The following is an 18,237-nucleotide window of genomic DNA, read 5'->3' on the forward strand; positions in this document are numbered from 1 at the left end:
CTCCCAGCCGTACTCATCATACTTCAAGGCGTCCAGCAAGGTCTTGGTGCTGTTGTAATCCTCTTTGAGGAGCACTGAGTGAGCCAGGGGAAGAGACAGGTACTTGTTACCATTATGGAGCAGCACGGCTTTGAGGCTCCTGGAAGAGCTGTCAATGAAGAGGCGCCACTCATTCTGGTTACAGGTGATTCTGATTGCCTCGAACAGACTGGTCACATTGTGGCAGAAGCAGAGCCCATCTTGACGGGTGAAGAAGCTGGAAAAAGGTTGGTGACGCTTCCTCTGATCTGCGACTTGCACACTTTCATCCAACTAGTTCCACTGCTTGAGCCTAGACGTCAAAAGCTCGGCATTGGACTTGGTGAGACCAAGATCTCTAATCAAGTCGTTGAGGTCTTTTTGGTTGGGGTAGTATGGGTTTCTCTCCTCAGCTCCACCTCTGAAATTGTCATCTGGATCTACAACGTCTTCCTCGCTCTCTGACTTGCTACTCTCTTCTAAAGACGGCTGCTCTCTCTCCAGAGGAGTGGGTACGGGGAGCTCATGGCAGTGTGGCACCGGGGCGATGGATGAAGGAAGGTCCGGATACGTGATAGCAGGTGCATTCTTGCCAGTCCGCCGTTTGGAAGGGTCCACCATGCAGAAGTAACAGTTGCTTGAGTGGTCAGTGGGCTCCTGCCAAATTCTTGGGACAGCAAACTTCGTGGCTCTCTTTTCTCCTCTGTACCATCCTACAAAAATACATTTATTTCACCCATGACTAATATGTAAGAGATTCTCGCAACATTTTTCATATATTATATATTTTTTCAATAACATTGAAAATTGTAAAACATTTTAAAATTAAAAACTTTTACAATTTTAAAAATTGTAACAAATTTTATAACATAAAATTCCGAGCAACAATTGTCCATCTTACCTTCCAGAGTTGCAGTGCTCGCAGGTGAAATAAAGTGCCCAGGGTTTGTCTTGATCCCCGACAGGCATGCCGAAATATGCCTTGTAGGCCTCACACATCTTAGTAGATGCTTCCACGGAGTACTTTTTCACTCTTGTCTTGATAAATTGGCCACAGACATAGCAAAATGCGCCTGCCGCATTTTGATGCCATCTCAGAAAAATGCAGATATGTATCCACTTAGGCAGCTGGAACTAAACTGAACTGGTGGGCTTAAGGCCCCTGTATTTGTACTACTATTATACTACTACTTATATTACTGGAAAGTTATAGAAGTTACTCCAAGTTTACTCAGCACTGAATCTATCTGGAATGTTCTGGAAAATAGGTACATTTCAAAATATCACTGTCCTGGTCACAAAAGCAAAGTTTGTGGGGAATAATAGCCATTTTCTATACTTTTGAGGCATAAGCAATTAGGAAATAACACTTACTACCCAGGAACCAAAAAAAAAAAAATTGTTACACAGTGTTTTTAAACAAACGTACTCATGTGACTTGTGAAGCTCACCTGTTGTACATTTTACTGTTTCGATTGTCTTCTGGTTTAAAAAGCATGGTGCAGTTTCTTTTTCTTCGTATGGATGCTGTACAGCTGCAATAGGACTGAAAAATGTTTTCTTAGTTTACAGTATGTGTCTTTGTATACTGTACCTTGTGTATGTGTAAAATAATGCCAGCCTTTCCACTGTAATTACTGTGTTTTAAGTTACATAAGTTAGTGAAATTTTTGTTTTGATCGGTTAAGCGTCGTTAATGTCGTTGCCAAACCACAGTAAAAATCTGCTTCATATTAACAACAGTTAATCAGGGCCTATCCCTCAACATGTATAGCAATTTTCAGAACCTGATCAGTCAAATATCTTCGAAGCAGCAGCAGTTTAAAGTTTTGGGAAGAAAAATCTATAAAGGCTTCCAAAGAAAACATGTTTCAATCATCACAAATAATCGCTGATACAGCTCGCTACATTTCCTATAATTAGTTAATGGTCTACTTAAGTTGTATCGTGTACTGAGGCACAAGGAGACAGATTTCAGTTTGATCTTTGGAAAGGTCAAAGGTCATGGGTGATGACATTTTTTCATAGAGCACACATGATTTCCTGTACGTGTTCCATTATAACTTTAAACATATCGGCACGCCCTAGGAGATAAAATTTAAACGTTAATTCCAATATGGCTGCCAAACCATGTGACCAATCTACTTTCGATTTTAGTGGTTACTTTTACATTACTTTATCATGGGCCGCACAATTATACCAATATTGAAGAGCATACGTTTAACACACTGTTCTTGTTATGGGTCATAAAAGTTGTTTTTCAATTATAAATATGGCCGCCAAACCATGTGACCAAAACACAAAATTTTGAAATTGACAGTACTTCACATTACCCTCTACTATCTTACTCAGTTTCATGTGTCTAGTCTATTGCAGTATGGATTTATACTTTAATATATGTAAATATATCACTCGTGAAATTGTTATTTTGCTTGCTGCATCCTCCTTAGGATTAACCCTAAGGGTTCATCCAACAACACCATTTACTTATTATTACTACTACTACTATTGTTCTGTTCCAATTTACACTGACAGACATCTTACAAAACCCACACAAAAACCAGTGTAAACAAAACACACCCCCCCCCCAACTCTTTATATCTACTCCCGATTCCCCCCCCCCCCCCCCCCCCCCCAATTATTATTATTTTTTTTTTTATATACACTATTCTAAGACATATGGGTAGGTGGGAGGGAACATTAGAGCCCAGCCAGCCTCAACCAACCACCAGACAGCTAACTGGCTCCAATGTTATCACCACGTTATCATCACTAATTTATCATTACCATCACGATAATTTACTATTATCATTTCCCATCACCATCATTATTATTTATCCTTATAATTTATCATTCCTATAATCATCATTACTAACATCACTACAATAGTCAATCATTTCAGATTACCAATCACTCTCATTCAAAACAATACCTAACTTAACAATAATCTAGTAACATGTAACAATAATTAACAACAATACACCAACTATATTAACCCCCTGGGCTTCTATAAGGGGGCACCCATTCAACCCATTCAAATGGAGGTGGTGTTGAAACGCCGGCACAGACGCGCAGGTTTTATTAACAAAAAGAAACGAAAGTAAATAAAGGTGGTCATGTGATGTTACCAGGACTATTACAGCAACTACCAGGACTATTACAGCAAGCTGTACAAAAAGTTCAAAATAAAACACAATACAACAAACTATAAATCAAAGGTGCCGTGAAAACGGCAGGCCTTGCAGCAGCCCCGAGCTGTCTCCCGCGGATGTTTTTGAAATGACGGACACTTGGTCATGACCCGCACACCTGCTGATTAAGGACCAGCACAGCCAATCACTTGCTGCCCTTCCCCTCAACCAAGCCTAGCAGGCAGCAAGTCTCAATCGAGCGCCCGTCTGTAAACAATAATTCAATAAAACAAATCAACTACAAAAACAACACACAATAAACCCATTCCCGCAAACAAACCACACCAACACTAGTTTACCATTGTGCAGGGCAATCGCCCTGCCACACACACACACTACAGTACATTTTGCTGTCTCGATAAACAAGCCATGGGTACTTTATCTCCCACTCAGAATTATAAAAACATATTTTTCGTTTGTGTCTTTCTGTATTACTACTGCTTGCAACTGCTTTGGCCACTGTAGTACACTAGTCTCCGGCTAAGATAACCGACCACGGGAAGCAAGAGAAGTGTTCTCTAAAATGTTGACCACCAGACACAATATGAATCAATAAAAACATATGTATTACTTGTCATGATGCAAGTGCATCAACATATGAAATTAACTAAATAAGTAAAAGAAAAGCAATAGACAAGTGTATGTTAATAAACTATAATAATAAAGTAACAAACTAAATTAACACAGCATCCCTAAACATGTTTTTAAAAAAAAAAAAGCAATATAGAAGACATGCATATTATTTAACAGAATGGTGAAGCAACTAACCACAACTGGAAACATCAAATTGCTCTGCAACTTGTGTCTGGTCTGATTCAGGTTTCTTTCAAGAGCTCAAACAATTTCCAACTTTATATAGCAAGAGAAACAGTGGCAAATTTTGCTGTTTTGTTTACATGCCATTTTGTAGCAATGAGGTGCCCTCATGGAATTCGGAATTCAAAACGAGCCAGTGATATGTCGGCGGTTCTGGAAAGATTTAATAACCCAAATCGGTGTGCCTCCAGTCACTCTACCGATGATAGTCGCTTTTGAAAAGACTGAATAAACCATTTAAATTTAAGGTTTGATAATGAAACACCAGTTATAAAAGACCAGTACTGTATCAGTTGTGCACAAATCTCTACAGGTGTCAAGAAGGTGTTATTTTAAGCAAAGTTCCTGTTCCTTAACCAGAGCATGAGAAAAATCTGTTTCACCACAAAGTGTGTTTCGTTGGCAAAGTGTTCTCTTAGGAGGTGTTCTGGAGACTACTGTACTTGTATAGTCACAAGAGGCTGACTGCTTAGCAAAAAAACTTCAGATTTGACAACTGCTTCAGATTGACAACTGCTTCACCACATTAATCTGGCACCAGAAATGTCTAAAAGTAAATACACTTCTTAATATTGCTGCGTAAGCCAAAATGATTTCTATTACATGAGAGCAGATGTTAAAACTTCATGCTGATTTGAACTCGGTTCTCGCTAAGATAAGCATCACCTAAGATCCCGTGAACGCAAGACAAAGTAGTTCTCTGTCAATGGATTTATTTTGCGTCTGGGGTGCAAAAATGTGTGTTAACAAGATCTCTGACATGTATAAATACTGTGGGTCTGCCCTTAGCACCTTTATCTAGTGAAGCTAAGGTAAGTGTTCATCAGATGACACTGCGTGCTGTGCAAGTTAATTGCACCGGACAGGAACCCTTTTTTTAAAGCGTTGGTGTTACCATCAGTTTGGCATAGTAGATATTTATAAAAGAAACCGAGTCAAACCTTTTTACTCCATGCTCAACCACAGGGGGGCTCTCAGCTCATCAACATACATCTTGTATCATAATCATGAAATACATACTATTCATTACAGATTCTGTGGGGGTTTGTGCTAAACTACTGAATCTAAGACATGTAATATACCTTACCTTCAAGTAGGATCCATAGTACTTGGTTACATAGGGACTGTCGCACTGACTCAAAACGGTGATTTCCTGTTGAATGTCTTCTATCTCATCTTCTGCCTCTTCCAGATCAATGGTTTTAATAGCCACCACATTTTGTGTCCGATTATCAATTCCTTTAAAGACTTCCCCAAAGGAGCCCTTTCCAATTCTCTCCAGTTTGGTGAAGAGTTCCTCAGGATCTGCCCGGCTGTTCTGCAAAGAGAAGGACCCAGGTATTGTAACAGGCATTGTCTTCGGATGGTTTGGTCAAGGGTTTTTTTAATTGCATATTTGATTTGTATCAAAGCCCTATCAAGAGAGAAGCATTGGGTTTTAATTACAGTGCATTTGGAATGTAAACATACTATAATAACGTTTTTGTAAATTCTTTTTATGGTGGGATTTGGGCCTGGATACTGTAGGTGTTATAGATTTTGCAGCTGTATTAATGCATTTGCTGTAGCCGAAATAGCCGCTCCCATTGATTTCAATAACAAAGGCATTGTTTATACCGTGTTAAGCATGCCTATATTTCGGGCAAACTCAGCTGTTTGGATCTCATTATGTGCCGTTCACATAGATTTAAATAACAAAAGCACTACTTATACTGTAGTAATCACTCTTACTAACCCACCAATTAACTGTTTTCACATCGTTACCTTGCTATTCACATATTAATACAAAAACAGCACTTTACTGTAGTAAAAGCTTGACAGATCAATCAGATGTTTGTACCTTGTTACTGAGCAATAACCTCTGTACTGTATCTGGGCTATTAATTCCTGTACGCACTGTCTTGTTTTTAGTTTGAAAAAAAAAACACTTACTGCAACAGCAAGCATGGCTGGAAAGAGAAAAGCGCTGCTTAGAAAATGTCTCTTAGAAGCATGCTTGGAACTGTCTGTCAGCAAACAACTGACAGGCAGTGGAAGGGGGTGGGAGTACTCTGTAAATAATGTGTGTTTGTAAACTGTGTTATTCTTGTTTAGATCTGTTGGCGTTCTCTCTATGTTTTGGTTCTTGTGCGACTAGAGCTGAAAGACTGTGTATGCATCACGGAGGGGGGGGGGGGTGGGAGCAGGTCTGACACAACCAGTCAGAGATAGGGAGTGTTGGACCAATGAGTACATTAATTTTTACAGCTGTGTATAATATTTAAAACAGGATTCATTCATCCGCCCTTATCCTCAGATACGCGACGGATTACTGTACGTTTAATTACATTGCCACGGATGGCTTGAGTGGTGCGTGTGGGTGGTGACGTCAGGTTCAAGAAGCAACAGACAGGCAGTACTGAGGTTAAAACTGAGACACAATGGCTGCGCTCAGTGTTTTTATTAAACAAATAAAAGATTAAAAAAAAAAAACAGCACACGCCACTTGAGGCCAAAATAAATAGACAAACAAAATGGACTAACACTAAACAAACAGCAGACGAACAGACAAACATTTGAGATTTGAGAGCAATTGCTGTCGCAGACCCCAGACCACAATTTGTATTTCATAAAACCTCTGTAGGGCTGCGAAGTCGCAGATTTGCACAAGAAGCCTGCGACTGCCAGACAGCAGTTGCAAGTAGCAATTTCCATCGCAGATCCTGTTTTATGACATACCATGGCGTTCATACTACTAGCTCGCTATGGAACTGTACACTTTAACTGTACGGTTTTCTCAGGTAAAACATTTTGATGACAATATGAAATTGTCTCTATTTTATAACCCCCCCACCGACACTTTTTTTTTTTTTTTTTTTTTTTTTTTTTTTTTTTTACAAAATGTTTAAATAATTACAAAAGTAAATGATGTAGGCCTATTTAATGACGTGACACAAAGTTATGTGGGTGAAAAATAACAGTAACTGAGGCAAGGTCAAGTTGTAAAAACAAACACAGTTTATTTAGTAAATACAATCATATACCAATTTATTTAGTCTGATAATAGCATTACTGGGAAGACTGCATTGCTTTACACTGGCGGCAATGCCGTGCAGCAATTATTACATAAATAGTAATAATAATAATACAAACAATTTAATGTGTACAATAAATAAGTTAAATAACACAAATGTGATACAAATAAATAAAATGGACCAAACTCAAGTGACAAAAATATTGACAAGCGCCTCCTTCTCACTAGATAAAATCTAAAAGAAACCTGTCAGATCCCCAAATAAAATTACCTGCCCCACATGCTTAAATAGTGAGGCCAAATGCAGCTTGATTATCAGGCATGCCCCTAAAGACTAATAAAAGTGTCAAGGTAGCGAGTGTGCTTCGCTGGCTATATACGTTTTTTCCAAAAGACCATTTTCTGTAAATTTTCAGAAAAGTAAATGCAGATCAGAACTTTTTCTTTAAAAATATGTTTGCAACACAGTGTAATTTTTTTTTCTACACAGCAAAAGGGCTTTCCTTATGTATGCATCGAACTTCAAAGTCACTTTTCACAGCTCCAAATATCTTGTCAGCAGTGAGGTATTTTGGTTTTCCTCAATCGACTTTAAAGCTTTTTGTCTCCCTTTTAATTTCATTCTGTTTGTTAGATCTATCAATTTCTTTCTTATTTCTGCTACTGTTCTTTGCTCCTCCCCAACAGTGTTTACTGCAGCAGTGATCATCTGCAACTTTTTTTCTTCGTCACTAAAACTTCCAGAAAACTTGCCAAAAAATAGAACAGATTTGTGTCGACCAGCCCCATTTCAATAATCGTATATTTTTCTGTTCTTAAAAAAAAAAAAATTGCTTTCCTTTGCAACCCTGCTATTGTGTATTGACCTAATCGGTCACTGTGCCTTAAAATGGATTAACAAGTTAGTGATTCCACCCACTGCAGATCACAAAAGAGTGAGCACAAGCGACGGCACTTGTGAAGTGCTTTATAAACACATGCAGCGCCGACCTCTGCGTCCTCACAACCTCATCGCAATTGCATACTTTGATGAAACGGGCCCCTGGTCCTTCCAGCATGAAATAGTAATTGTAATATTTCATATTTATTACTTAAGTTACTTTCTCCTTCTCCACACACCAAACACACAGCCCTGAGTGAGTGAAACATTGCATCTTTTATCCAGCTGTACCAAGACTCGATTTGCTAATCAATCTGCGTGTGGAGTGACTGTGCCATGCTCGGGTCTAAATACAATTTTATATCAACTGTGCTACATAATTCATAGGTTTTAATACATATTTTTTATTAGTGTAATGAGTGTCTTAATGAAGATTTTTTATCGCATACACCAGTGGTTGGAGGATTTGGCCCGCAGGCCGCCATTTGCCTTGGCAGGGCTGCATCAAGGAGCAAGAGCTTCAGTGTAATAGTGCCGCAAGGGGGTTGTCATGGTGGATTCCCCATAAGATCTTTATATATAGTTGCGGCGGGGCAAACACAATGAACTGTATACTGTACACATAATGTGGACAAGTGACAAGTACGCTTTGGGAAGACACACGGACAACATGCAGGTAAGGCACAGGTAGTCAGGGCACACATGGACAGACATTTAACCCATATATAAAAGAATATGTGAAAGAGCATGAAGCAATATATATCCAACAATGAAGATGATGAACAAGACCAATAATGGCAACGAGTGCGAGGGATAATGAGAATTCAAGGTAAGTGTATGGGAAGTGACAGTTCATGGGGCAGACATTGCAGATCCAGGGCTGGGGTGTTGGAGCATTTTTTTTTTTTTTTTGATTGTGCATTGTCAATGTTTTTGTTGCAGATGTGACTTTTGAGCTGATAATGAGACGATAATGTCACAATCCCCTTGAAGTTGTAAAGAGCATTTCAATGTAAAGTGGAGCGATGAAAAAAAAAAAAAAGCCAAGTTAGAACCAACAATTGTGTGAATGTTGGGCCCCAGCACCTTTCCAATTGTGCCTGTTTAATTGATGCTTGACAAGGTTGCCCCAATAGCTTCTCCTAACTTTTGTGTTTGACATCACCACTTTAAATGGCTGTTGTGTTTTTCTAACTTGTTTTTTTACATTGACAAATACTGAATAAAGTGAGGGAAAGCTATTAGAGAATTTGTATGGTAAATAGACAGACAGACAAGACAAGAGAGTAATAAGTAGAGGAATATAAGAGAAATGAGAAAAGATTTGAAAGTAAAATAATGGTAGAGGGGACTTTTGGACAGTATTAAAAGTGTAAACATTGTATTCTTTTAGTTGCAAATCTACATCCATCAGTGGTGAAAACAATGTCTATTTTGGTAGGTATTAATATATTGATATTTACGTATGAATTGTTAAAAAGGTACATGTGCATGTCAGTGCTAAAGGGTAAAAAAATCCATTATTCTCCTTGTCATGTGTTATGAACTTAGGCCAACGTAAGGCATTTGTAAAGCATTAGATCTCTTCATAAAAGACCATATCCAAGTCCTTTTCCTTTCTTGGCCATGGTTTGACTTCTGTGAGTGCATCATTTGCATGCACCCATTTTCCAGTAGCACCCAAGAAACTGGCACTCATGAGGACCGAACAAGGTCAGGCAGGCCAAGGGTGACCTCAGAATCAGAGAACAACTTTATTCTGCGAAACCGGCGATTAACTGCCCCTGAAATACAAACTCAGCTACTAGAAGTACAGATGTTTCAACATCAGCTGTTCACAGGAGATTGCATGAAGCTGGCCTAACTGGAATTGCCAAAAGAAAAGAAACCATTGTTAAGAGTGCAGAATAAGAGGAAGAGACCTGCCAAAAAACACAGAAACTAGACGTTTGAGGAGTGGAAGTCGGTCTTATGGACCAATGAGTCAAAATTTGAAATATTTGGGTCCAAGTGCCGAGTATTTGTAAGACGCAGAGAGTGTGAGCGCATGAGTTTTACATGTGTGGCTCCCACTGTCAAGCACGGAGGAGGCAGTGTCATGGTCTGGGGTTGCTTTGCTGGTGACAAAGTCGGTGATCTTTACCAAGTCCATGGAAAACTCAACCAGCATGGCTATAATAGCATATTTCAGAGGCATGCCATTCCATCAGGATTACGGCTAGTTGGGCAGTCCTTCATTCTTCAGCAAGATAATGACCCGAAACACACCTCAAAGTTGTGCAAGAACTATCTGGCGAAGAAGGAAAGTGAACGACAACTCAATCTAATGACTTGGCCTGCCCCCCGTCTCCAGACCTCAATCCCATAGAACTTGTATGGGCCGAACTTGACAGAAGAGTCAAAGCAAAGCTACCCACAAGTGCCCTACATCTCTGGGAATTGCTGCAAAAGAGCTGGGAAGACATGTCAGGTGATTTCCTGCTGAAACTTGTTAACCGAATGCCTCGTGTTTGTGAGGCTGTTATTAAGGCAAAGGGTGGCTATTTTGAGGAATCCAAGACTGAGAGACAATTTTCAATTTTCTTGAACGTTGCTTTGATATTCTTTATGTTTTGTTTTGAATATTGTAACATGTGTTTTCATTTTCATTAAAAAAAAGAAATGATTGTATGTGTTTTGGACGTTATATACACTCAACAAACATAAGTGCGTCATTTGTGGTGGGAAAATTACAATGTTGCTACTGCTATGATTGTTTAGGGTTTGCATGCTCAGGTTTAAATGATATTATAGGTTATAAGATTTAGGTATCATATAATAATAATGTATCATGTACTGGTAGTTGTTATTGTACATACTTCCTCTTTCTTGCTGCAGGGCAAGCGACCCATATAAGGGATAGAAAGATGCCTACTAATAGCTAGAAAGAGGAAGTTCTCTTTATTTAGGAACCGCAAGCTGCATCCTGACAGTTCACAGAAATGTCACCGGCTTAGTTAGAATAGGTATAATTTTAGGATGCTTGCAGTTTAGATAAGTTGTTATTGTTGCATATGATTGGTCTCATCTTGATCTTCCAAGCTGTTGCTATCCAACGTATACTGAGTTAAGCTTCTGTGATGCGCTCGCAATAACTGTAGGTTACAAGGTATATATTACGCTTACTGACCAACATTGCTCGGTTTCCTATCACTTGTGTGTGTTGAGTGTGTTCTCAGGTTTGCAATCCTTGGGTAATAAACTTTGTTCAATTCGACCTTGTTTGTCTCACTGAGACTCTTTCAGAAGTTGAGTGAAAAACTTCCAGCACATATTATAACTTTATGTATATAGGAAACCTGGCAAAAATAATGTACATATCTTGAAAAAAAAACCCTGGTATTTATGACGTGGTTGGCGCAGTCACCATGTACCTTGAATTAAGAAACTTGTTTGTTATATGTTTGCAATGTGTTCTTTTAATAAATTAATAAGATATGCTTTTAAAATATGGCAATGAAGTTCTGTTCTTTTATTATTAGAAATACAGACAATCAAATATCGGGTTTCGAACACAACATATGGTGTCAAAAATGACTAAAAAAAATTGTAATCTATTTACTAAATATTAACATCTGTACATCCAGAATACAGTAATTATGTAAATTAACTAACTACATTCGTGTATGAGTTCTCATTACATAGAATATATTCTTACACAAAATAAGAGCATTTGAAATAAGTACTCGCTGTTGGTGAATATCAGGCTGTGTTACATCCGTACAGCAGTTTGTGCTGAAACTGAGCACTTTTTCATTACTGTCATGATCTTGTATTTTACGGCAAACACCAAGGTTTTTTTTTTTTTTTTTTAAAAACAAGTCTTCACTCACTGCTCGAAGCGGGAATCGTGTGAATGAAACGCCGGGAGTAGCATGTAAGGGGTAATAGTAATTAATGAAAGCTATGATTTACATTTTTTCTTGCTGTTTATATTTTATTACATTTATTATTATTTTTATACAAAGCGACTTACAGGGATTATATTTAGGCCTAATTATTTGTTAAAATAAATAAATGAATAAACTCCAGCTATATTCATCAAATAAACTGCGTGAAATAATTTCATTCAGACTGTTAGAATACGCTTCATGTCATTAATTGGTTGAAAAATGTGTAGCTTGAAAATCAAGAAATGCAGGAAAAGTTTTTTGCAATTAACAATTTATCCTAAAGCATTTAAAGAAAACATTCAGAATACTAATAAAACAATTTAAATAAAGTTACAATGATTAACCCTGGTTTTTATTTTTTTCATTGAATTAAAACTTACAAGTCTACTTACAAGTCACTTGTTTATTGATGTAAACTTAATCAAGAAATTTGTGGTGATGGGGCCCCTATATCACTACTAAAACTATCTTATTTTTGCAAGAACTACACAATTACCCGTACAAAAAATTACATTTGCATTATATCCTCATGTAGTAATTTAGTATGTGACTCCTTGTGGCAAAGTGGTGAGTGCAGTGTCGTGCACCGAAGCAGACATCCAATGCATCGGTGTGGAGGATGACTCTCTTGGTGAAGTTTGGTGTGATTAGGGCGGGGGCCTGGCAAAGTCTCTGCTTAACAATATCAAATGCCCCCTTACATTCTTCTGACCACTTAATGGAATTTGGTGCGTTCTTTCTGGTGAGGTCAACTAAGGGATTAACCACTGTGGCACACTCGGGGATAAAGCGGCTGTAATAAGCGGCTAACCCCAGTAGAGACCTCACCTGAGTCTTGGTCTTGGGGATTGCCGTGTCCACCAAGGCCTGGACCTTGTTGACCTCTACCATTCCCCATTATAAATCCCAAATATTATATATCTTTCTTGGCAAACGCACATTTTCGCAAGTTAGCTGTCAGCCGGGCTGCCCTTAGAGACTGAATGACGGCTGTGATCCTAGCCAAATGCTCTCGCCAGGTGGAGCTGTAAATACCACATTGTCGATATAAGTTGCCGCATATTCATGATGTGGATGTAAAACCTGGTCCATCAGTCTCTGAAAGGCAGCGGGCGCACCATGTAGCCCAAACAGTATGGTTGTGAAATGAAACAGCCCCTCTGGTGTTGAAAATGCGGTTTTCCAACTACGAGTTAACAGGATCTGCCAGTATCCCTTTGTCAGATCCAAAGTGACAATAAACCTTGCCGTCCCCAGTCTATCTAGAAGCTCGTTGACCCGAGGCATGGGATATGCATCAAACTTGGCAATAGCATTTACCTTGCAGAAATCAACGCAGAAGCGGTTGGTGCTGTCCTTTTTGGCCACTATCACAATTGGACTGCACCACTCACTCCTGGAAGACTTAATCACCACAAGTTCAAGCATGTCCCATACCTCTTTGCGAATGCCACCTCACCAACTTTCTGGGATCTGATAAGGTCTCTCTCGCACCGTGACACCTGAGGGAGAGAAAATGGCATATTCAACAAGGTTAGTTCTACCGGGCACGCCAGAAGAAACATCGCTGAATTCCTCAATTAAAATACACAGCTCATGTTGCTGATCAGGAAGTAACTGTTCCCCTATCAAAATGTCCTTTGTGCTAGAGGTCTTTCGCTCAGGGCCCAAATCATCCTCTACATCTTCCTAGTCTTCCCAGTGACAGTAAGTGGAAGCAACAGCGTGGGAGAAATACAGGCGTGGAAAAGTACAGCGCAGTTAGAAGCAGTAAGGAGAAATTACATCTTTAATTGCTTTAACCCTTTGCAGTCCTACGTCGGACTAGGTCTGACGTTACAATTTTCCCTTTCCAGTCCAATGTCGGACCCTGTCCGACATCATCAAAAAGATGTAAAGCACAGGTCTCTAGTCTTGTTTACTGGAAAAAGCAGAGAAAACCTTTAAATGGCCGAATGAGACCAATAGGAGCCAAATGAAACCGAAAAAAGGGCGTTTCTCATAGACCCATGCATTACAGAGATATCACAGACATAAAGGTGGTAGCTGCTTCTGCATCCAGTGCTCAAAGTATATCACTGACATTTGCAGAGCTTTTTGAGATGTTATAGTAATGAAATAATGACTTGGATCGCATGATTGAGGAGTTTGGTGATAAAACGAGTGATCAGGAGAGGATTTATCAGTATGGACGTCTATAAAGAAGCATGCGAAAAATACACAAAAAAGGGGTGGGGCTTGGTTGTAGATATAGTACTGAGTGTTTTTTTGTGATTCAATGCCTTTTGAACTTGTTTTCCACTGAAAAAAAATTAAACAGTGCGTGTAAAATAAACAGCGCGTGTGAAAATAAATTGGAACCGACGCGCCTCACGAGCATTAAACAAATGGACAGATTTCTGTTAATCAGAAAAAACAATAAATTGGGAAAACACGGCAGCTTAAAGTCTAACAGCTGCGTGTCTTTTTCTGATAACAAGCTGCAGGTCAGAGCAGCCGATTCAAATTCGGCATGGTTCTGAGACACGGGGGAGGGGCGGAGCCAACAGCACAACAGAACAACAGATACAGATATAAATGAGGCATTCTTCCCAGCAACAGCAAGTGGAAGCGACAGCGTGGGAGAAATACAGGCATGGAAAAGTACAGAGCAGTTAGAAGCAGTTTGAAAGCAGGTTGACAGCTGCAGAAGCCAAGCTAAAAAAAAAAACATGGTCTTCAAATAGTAATCTGTGACACCTGCATGATGTGGGAAATCCGAGAAAACCCAGCACAGCTAAACCAAGTGTGTCTTGCTTAAACTAGTAAGTACGCTTGAAATGTAGCTACAAGAACTGAGTCAGCAACAGTATCTTGAGAAGCTGGCACTCCCACAATTCATGGATTCAGTCTCCTCCACCAGGGAGATAGAAGAAGGTTAAAACAGCTGGGTTCAGGTAGGCAGAAGCAAGAAAAAAAAGCAACTTTGTCAAACACAACCCAGAAATCAAAACATCCAACAAATCTGAGCCACTTCAAAATTTAGATGATCAAAACGAACTTCAAGAGAATGCAAGGAACAACATCCAGGTCCCTATTAACAGTGGTGGCCAGCCATTAAAAAGATGGGAGGTCATGATTATTTGGTGACTCCATATTGAGAAACACAGCAAAGACAGGCAGGACAGAAGAGGAGGAGGGGTGGCGCTATACATAAGAAACAGTCTTGAAGCCCAGGTGCTAAACCTGGACAAAGAAAATAAAACCGAATCAATATGGGTCAGAATAACGGACAAAAATTCAAAGGGCATAATAATAGGAGCATGCTATAGACCGCCAGATTCAGATGGTGAGCAAAATAATCTGTTATACAATGACATTATAAATGCGTGTAGCAAAGGAGAAGCCATACTAATGGGGGATTTCAACTTCCCCCAAATAAAATGGGAAAATGACAAATGAAATGGATGAAATAGAAATGGTGGAAATGACAAATGACTGCTTCCTAACACAATTTGTCAAGGCACTGACTAGAGGGGAGGCATGCCTTGATTTAGTCTTTTCAATTAATGAAGATAGAATAACTAAAACAGAGGTCAGAGAACCACTAGCAAACTCAGACCACAACATGGTCTCATTTAAAGTGTTGTTTAAAACCCCAAAAGTAATGACTAAAGCTAAGGTTTACAATTTTAGAAAAGCAAACTATGAAGGTATGAAACAGAGACTAACAGAAGTAGATTGGAGTAAAATAGAGAAAACACCCACAGAAGAAGGATGGTTATTCTTCAAAAAGGTAGAACTAGAGGCGCAAAAGAATTACATCCCTAAAATAGACAAATCTAAATGTAAAACTAAATTGCCAAAATGGTTTAATAGATCAATTAAAAAAAAAATATTCAGCGAAAAAAGGCACTTTACAGAGCATTAAAAAAGGACCAAAAAGAAAGTACGCAGAAAGAGTACACAGAACTGCAAACGCAAGTCAAAAAGGAAGTTAGAAAGGCCAAGAGAGAAATAGAAATGAACATTGCCAAGGGAGCTAAAACCAATTCCAAAATGTTTTTCCAATATTACAACAGCAAGCGAACATTCAAAGAGGAGATTAAATGTTTAAGAGATACAAATGGCAAAATCGTAGATGAAGAAAATAAATAGCAAATATATTAAATGATTACTTTTCACAAGTTTTTACAAAGGAAGATACCGACAACATGCCCCACATGTCATCCAGTTCCTATCCAGTTTTAAATAACTTTAGCATAACTGAGGCAGAAGTGTTAAAGGGACTAGGAGCTCTTAAAATAAACAAATCCCCTGGGCCGGATGAGATCCTCCCAATAGTACTCAAATAAATTAAAGAAGTTATTTACAAACCACTAACCAAGATCATGCCAGTCTCTTGACACAGGGGTTGTACAGACAGACTGAAGACTTGCAAACATAATACAGATCCACAAAAAGGGAAACAAAACCGAACCAGGTAACTACAGACCAATAAGCCTGACTTCTATTATATGTAAACTTATGGAAACTATAATAAGATCCAAAATGGAAATATTACCTATATGGTCACAGTATCCTGGGAGACAGTCAGTATGGTTTGAGGAAAGGGAGATTGTGTCTAATTAACCTGCCTGATTTTTTTGAGGATGCAACATCCATAATGGATAATTGCAAAGCATAGGACATGGTTTATTTAGATTTCCAGAAAGTTTTTGACAAAGTCCCGCATAAAAGATTAATTCTCAAACTGAACACAGTAGGGATTCAAGGAAACGCATGCACATGGATTAGGGAGTGGTTAACATGTAGAAAACAAAAAGTACTGATTAGAAGAGAAACCTCAAAATGGTGTGAGGTAACCAGTGGTGTACCACAGGGATCAGTATTAGGTCCTCTGCTATTCCTAATCTACATTCATTAGATTGTGGTACATAAGCAAACTTGTTAAAATTTGCAGATGACACAAAAATAGGAGGAGTGGCAAACACTGTTGCAGTAGCAAAGGCCCTTAAATGATCTAGGCAAGATTCAGAACTGGACAGACACATGGCAAATTACATTTAAGTGTAAGGTACTGCACGCAGGAAATAAAAATGTGCATTATAAATATTGTGTGGGAAATACTGAGATTGAAGGAGGAATCTATGAAAAAGATCTAGGAGTTTATGTTGACACAGAAATGTCTTCATCTGGATAATGTGGGGAAGCTATAAAAAAGGCCAACAAGATACTTGGACATATTGTGAAAAGCGTTGAATTTAAATCAAGGGAAGTAATGTTAAAACTTTACAATGCATTAATAAGAACTCATCTAGAATATTGTGTTGCAGGTTTAAAAGGCATGTCATACGTACAGGCTAAAAGAATTTAATCTTGAACAAAGAAGACTACTCGGCGACCTGATTCAAGCATTCAAAATACTAAAAGGTATTGACAATGTCGACCCAAGGAACTTTTTCACCTGAAAAAAGAAACCAGGGTCACAAATGGAGATTAGACAAGGGGGCATTCAGAATAGAAAATAGGAGGCACTATTTTACACAGAGAATTGTGAGGGTCTGGAATCAACTCCCCAGTAATGTTGTTGAAGCTGACACCCTGGGATCCCTCAATAAGCTGCTTGATGAGATGCTGGGATCAATAAGCTACTAACAACCAAACGAGCAAGATGGGCTGAATGGCCTCCTCTCGTTTGTAAACTTTCTTATGTTTTCTTATGTTCTTATAATCAGATTAGATTAAATTAGATCATATATTATCTGCTTCAGTCATTACAAAACAGAAACAACATTAATAATTATACAAAGGGCAATAACAAATTTCAGAAAGTAATAAAAAGATGTTCAGTAATTACTGGACAGTAACTCTGTCCCAAGTAGTAATTTGCACAGATTCTCCCATTAAAATGGAATCTGCATGTTTGCATCAGTGCTGCCATTTAGCCATGCGAACTCCTAATCTTCAAAGTGCTACAGTACTAAGCAAATACTGCAGTTGTCAAGGCAACATACTGTAAGACCCTGTACACACTACATAACCGATCTCGAGAACCATACTTGAAACCATTCTAATTAACCCAGCTCAAAGTGTCCACACTGAAGTACCGAACTACACTTAATGCGTACACATACTATTAAAATAGTCTGGTTACAGTTCCGCAATGAACAATGGAAATTAATACGATAATATCCTACCATGCACTACTTTATTTTAAAATAATGCGTTATGCCACATATTAATAGACGTCCATATTGCTAAAAAGAAATAAAACAAATATTTTGGAAAAAGTAAATGGGAACACACATAAGTAGGTCTTGACTTTTTCGGGTTTTATTTTTAATCAGATGATGTCCCTTAGCTGATTCTAATTAATAATTAAACTCAGAAAATGCTGTTCATTAC

At 38.6% G+C, this 18,237-nt stretch overlaps 1 protein-coding gene across 1 annotated transcript in view; it reads right to left on the reverse strand.

Annotated features, from left to right (window-relative positions):
- LOC121318625 (serine/threonine-protein kinase 26-like) overlaps window positions 1-18,237 on the reverse strand; it is a 61,939-nt gene that overhangs the window by 41,654 nt on the left and 2,048 nt on the right. The window contains exon 2 of the mRNA XM_041255501.1: window positions 5,113-5,343. Coding sequence (XP_041111435.1) covers window positions 5,113-5,343 — 231 coding nt within the window. The remainder of the gene's footprint in view (window positions 1-5,112; window positions 5,344-18,237) is intronic.

This window comes from Polyodon spathula, chromosome 7 (genome assembly GCF_017654505.1).
Source record: "Polyodon spathula isolate WHYD16114869_AA chromosome 7, ASM1765450v1, whole genome shotgun sequence".
Taxonomy (NCBI): Eukaryota; Metazoa; Chordata; class Actinopteri; order Acipenseriformes; family Polyodontidae; genus Polyodon; species Polyodon spathula.